This window comes from Trichechus manatus, unplaced genomic scaffold, assembly GCF_000243295.1.
Source record: "Trichechus manatus latirostris isolate Lorelei unplaced genomic scaffold, TriManLat1.0 scaffold00272, whole genome shotgun sequence".
NCBI classification, from domain to species: Eukaryota; Metazoa; Chordata; class Mammalia; order Sirenia; family Trichechidae; genus Trichechus; species Trichechus manatus.
The window spans coordinates 608411-613956 of record NW_004444208.1 but is presented as its reverse complement, the minus strand read 5'-3'; the positions used below and the strand labels follow the sequence as shown (position 1 = coordinate 613956).

Sequence of the window (5546 nt, the reverse complement as noted above, 5' to 3'; positions counted from 1 at the left end):
TTGATCTTAGTTCTCCTTCCCCCTTGTGGGGTTGGAGGAGGTGAGACACTGCTCCCAAGCCATTTTTACAATAACTAAGACGCGACATATCCATATACTGGTCTAATTAGTATTTACCATAAAACTCAATAAATATGGCCGTATTGTACTACATGGATTAATCTTACCAACAGTGTTAAGTGACAGAAGTAAGACATGGACCACTGCCCAACAGTCCTGCTATGTTTCCCTTGTACAATGACTACTTCTGATCTTCTCCATTCTCCTACACATTCCACCTCACTCTCAGCAGATAATACTGTTTTTGCAGAGCAACAAACAAAAATCTTGCCCTAATGAGCTTATTTATGATTGAAATTATATATTTATACAGTAAAACCTGTGAGAGCTTGAACCTAAGGTAGAAACCTGTCAGAGAAGGAAAACTCAAATATTTTCCACTAAAATGAGTAACAGAGAAGTGGTAAGACTGCACCCTGTCAAAGGTGGAAAACCTGTGAGACCCAGAAAAACAAGGCAGTCCTGCTGAGGTGTCACTGTATTTGTGTGATAATTTAATTACTGAACATCTTCCTAAATATATAAGTAACACATGGAAAGGGACAGTGGCTTTTCAGTTTACTCTTGTGTCTAGCACTGTCGATTATATCATTCAATAAATATTTATGAAATCAAACTTGACTGAAAAATGCTAATAAATACAGCAATAGAAAACTTAGCAAAAAAATTTTTAAAAAGGACATGAAGTGCAAGTTCATAGATCTGTGAAAAATGTTCAACCACGCTAGTTAACAAAGTATTGAAGTAAAAATAATGAAATACTGTTTTTGCTATAAAGAGACAAATATTAAAATAATTATAATACTCAAAGTTCTAAGAGTTGTAGTGACACAGATCCTCTTGCAGATCACTTGTGGAGGGATAAGATGATGTACAGATGCACAAACTGTACAGTGTTTCTGGAAAGCAATTTGGCAATATGTGTTGAGTCTAGAAAATATAGATAACCTGACACAGTAAAATTCCCCCCAAAAATCAAGAAACGTGAGGCAAGATGTGTTTATAAACTGTTCATTAATTATGAATTAATACAAAATACTGGAAAAAATAAAAAATGAGCAACAACAGGATAATGGCCAAATGTATTTTAGGACATCCACAAGTTATACAGATATTAAAATATAAGATTTTCAAAAAGCTGATGATACCACAGAAAAATATGGATGATCAAATAATATTAAGTAAAAATGACAGAATACAGAACTCTATAAAGTATGATCTCTCAATTAAGTGTCCTTGTATACAACACACACACAGAATGCAGTAATTGTTACAGCAGAATAGACTGCAAATAGTTAATGTTAAAAGAAGGGACTCTTATCACTGTAGTTCTTATCGAAGTTTGTTAAATTAAACTTTCTTTGCTGTAATACTTAAACAAGAATCATAATAATTATCTCTATTTATACTTACCAGGTCAATATTTTGCATTATATCCTGAAATGAAGGGTGAGTTCGAAATTGTTCAAAGAGATCTCGTTTGTAAAGCAGTGCATACACCAAGTTTGGGTTGTGGTGCAGAGAATTGGTCAGGCAGGAATTGATGATCTCTAACATCATTCGAATCACTTCTTCAATGACATTTAGGTCTTGCGCCTTACAAAGAAAGCAAATCCCCACAAAGAAGTCAGTGTTTTTCTCCTTGGAAAAGAATTATCAGAACTAGAGTAATTCTTTAAAATTATAACAGCATTGGAAAGATCATGCAGAAGAGCTCAATCTCCACATAATTAATTTTTTTCAAGAATCTTTAGAATGAGGTGTATCAGTTACTAAAGGATGAGTTAGAATCTTTTGAACTTAGTATGGTGATAATTAGGAATTTCAAATAATAAATTATAGACTCACCAACTAAAGGGAATGTTGGTGCTTCCTTGCCTCTCATTTATGAGGTCCTTATTTGTATCCTCATCACTGTATCACATTAGACTTCCTCAATGTAAGTAGGGTCCTACTGACCCCAAGAAAAGTGCCTAATTCAGAATATTGCTTTATTTCCTTAAACCATCATTTCAATCACTATATCTATAGATAAGTAGCCTGTGGTTTTGTCTCTCTTTCCTCAAGAGTTAACAGTCTCTGAAAAGGTGAACATAAAATAATTATTAAGACACCAAACTCAAAGCAGGCAATCAATGAATCTCTTAGAAAAAACAACAAGCGAAAAGCAAAGGTATGGGTAAAACAAAAGACCTTCTTTCTCCTCTTGAGTTTTCTAAATTAAGTGTGACAGTTAAAGCAAACATTATAACATTTCTAATGAGGTTCTCAATATGTAAACAAAATATCTAAGATAATTATCAATAAGGGAGGGTTAAGGGATTTAAAGGAAGGTAAGGTTTCTATGCCTCACTTGAACCAGTAAAATGTCAACACTAGTAGACTGATAAATTATGTATGTATAATATAACACCTTGAACAACTAGTAAAAATCTACACAAAGAGATATACTTAAAAACACTCTAGATATATCTAAAAAAATGTTCAAATAACCCACAGGAAGGCAGGGAAAAAAACGACAAAAACACAGACAAATGAAAAGCAGGAAACAAACAGAAAATAAAACATCTTCATGCAAAAAAAGAAAAATGAAAAAAAGATTCTAGACGTAACTGACATACTTCACAAAAATTAACTAAAAATGGATTATAAACCTAAATGTAAGAAGCAAAGCTATACAATTTCTAGGAGATATAAGAAAAAATCTGGGTCATCTTGGGTTTAGTAATGACTTTTTGGATATAATATCAAAAGCATAATCCATAAAATTGATAAGTTGGACTCCATCAAAATAAAAAACTGCTCTATGAATGACACTGTTAAAAGAATGAAAAGACAAGCCACAGACTGGAAGAAAATATCTGCAAACTGTAGATCTGATAAAGGACTTGTATTAAAAATATACAAGGAATCCTTAAAACTCAACAATGAGAAAACAAACCAATTACAAGATCTGAACAGAAACTTCACCAAAGAAGACACACAGAAGGCAAAAAAGCATATGAACGGATGCTCAATATCATGTCATTACTACCAGCTGCTGTCAAGTAGACCCTGACTCATGGCGATACCATGTGTGTCAGAGGCGAGCTGTGCACCATAGGGTTGTCAATGGCTGAGTTTTCAGAAGTAGACTGCCAGGCCTTTCTTTCGAGGCACCTCTGAATGGACTTGAACTTCCAACCTTTCGATTAGTGGCCGAATGTGGTTTAATGATTTGCACTATCAAGGGAATTGCAAATTAAAACAATGAGATACCACTAATGTGAGAAAGATGTGGCAGTCTGTTTCCGTAAAGATTTACAGCCTCAGAAACTCTATGCGGTTGCTATGAGCTGGAAGTGACTCGATGGCAGTGGGTTTGGTTTTTGCTTTTGAGAGATACCATTACAGACCTATTAGAATGGCTACAATACAAAACACTGACAAGTTCAACGAGGATGTGGAGCAAAAGGAACTCTCTTTCATTGCTGGTAGGTATGCAAAATGTTACAGCCACTTTGGAAGATAGTCTGGCAACTGAAAATGTGTATCCACATAAAAACCTGCAAATGAACGTAGCTTTCTTCATATTTGTTAAAACTTGAAAGTAACCAAGATGTCCTCCAATAGGTGAATGGATAAACTATGGCATATCCATACTATGGAGTATTATTCAGTGATAAAAAGAAATGAGCTATCAAGCTATGAAGGACATGGAGAAACCTTAAATGCAGATAGCTAAGTGAAAAAAAAAACAGTCTGAAAAACCTAAATACTTTATAACCAGTAGGCATTGCGAGTCCTATTGGATGATGGCTGTATGTCATAATTATTCCTACAAGTACTTTCAAAGGGATTTTAAAAAAATCTATTATTATTTGTTGTTGTTGAGAATATACACAAGTCAACAATTTCTACATGTACAATTCAGTGACATTGATTGCATTCTGCAAGTTGTGCAACCATTCTCACCCTCCTTTTACTAATTGCTCCTCCCCGTTAACATAAACTCACTGCCCCTAAATGACCTACAGGTCATCTAATCTAATCACTATTTGGGTGTTAGAATTTCAAACAGTATTTAAAGAAAGTTGTTACTTGACATTTTTTCATGAAGTTTAACTGAGGTAACATTTGTAAAGTCCTTAAAACTGCCGAAAACATGTTAAGTACCAGGTAAATGTTGTTGTTTTTTAAAAAATAAAAACAAATACACTATTAAAGCATTTTGAAGGAGAAAAGATGATTTTAATTTACATATTATTACAAAAAAGAACAAAAAGATAAATGCCTTTCCAAAGTTACTAAATTAATACAACTACTATAAGTACAAAGCATTCAGAAATTCCACTTCTTAGTCTTAAATGTAAGCCCCAAATTTGACTTCTATTGATTTATATAACTGATCCTCTAGGGGACACTGTATGGAAAAGTTGACTGACATTTATGTGATAAATTAAAGTTTGATAACAAAATATGCTTTTAAAAAATAAACCATGTCAAAATTACTGTGCACTGTGTCAAAATAGCTTTGTTGGAGACAAAATCTGATGGTTCATTGACAGAACAGCAAAATACGTGTGGAATATTGTGTCTTTTTCATCGGTGATAATTTCTTTTTAGTACATACGGCTTCCATAAGAGCAATCAAAAAGACTTTCTCCTCAAGAAAATGAACATACTTGTTTATTGCAGAAAATTTCAAACGCAAAAACAGGAACCCTGAGAAAAATGATTCCATTTTCAGATGTTTCTGATAGTTTGTACATGTCGGTAATGAAAACCCAACAAATTCTGTGTTAAGTAGTAATTTAATATCAAATGGACAAGTTGGCAGTCGTGGGAATATTTTACCTTGTTCTTGTTAACAGCATTCACAGTTGCCTCTCATTATCTAAACTTCCTTTTCCTTTTAAGAGGGAATTTATACAGTTAGTTTCAAATCATTTATTTTTAGTTTTTCTTAAGAGAAGCATATGTATCTTGTTTGTATTAGTTTTGGGGGGATTCCAAGAGAGTTGTCTAAATTTCCTGCATTTTCAGCAGAAAATGAAACCTTCAACAGAATTAATGGGGCTTTGCCGAAGCAGGGCAGGGAGAGGAAGGCACAGGGAAGCCACTTTTTAAAGTTAACGCGAAAATGGCCTTCAAAGCCAATCATCTGGTGATAGACCCTTGCTATCTTTACGTTAATTCACTGACATACACACTGAAAAGCTTTTGGACCATTTCATTTCTAGCCAGAACTGGATTTGTCCCAAAATATCAAGCTTCTGATAGAAAGAACTGGCTTCATATTACACTGCAAAATCACAGCTGAAGAATAAATCCTGTGAGCAAAGGAGACAATGAGTACCTCTAACAGTGTGGTGGGACCAGGGGAGGGTAGTGAGGAAAGACCAGAGCTATGTCACCCTCATCTGCCACCACTGTTGTTATGTGGGAATGTAACACAGAGTCGTCTGTTTCTTTATTCCTTGGGCATGAGTCTGAATGGGGCCCAT

At 34.3% G+C, this 5546-nt stretch overlaps 1 protein-coding gene across 3 annotated transcripts in view; it reads right to left on the bottom strand.

The window, feature by feature from the left end:
- Positions 1 to 549: 549 nt before the first annotated feature.
- The window catches only part of DYM (dymeclin), a 265159-nt gene continuing 260162 nt past the window's right edge, over positions 550 to 5546 (bottom strand). For 2 of the 3 annotated variants that reach the window (XM_023724953.1, XM_023724952.1), the window contains 2 exons: positions 1474 to 1656; positions 550 to 959 (listed from right to left, as the gene is read on the bottom strand). In XM_023724953.1, the coding sequence (XP_023580721.1) occupies positions 831 to 959; positions 1474 to 1656 (312 nt within the window). In that variant the 3' untranslated portion in view covers positions 550 to 830. The remainder of the gene's footprint in view (positions 960 to 1473; positions 1657 to 5546) is intronic. The other variant, XM_004389970.2, reaches the window with a different exon arrangement.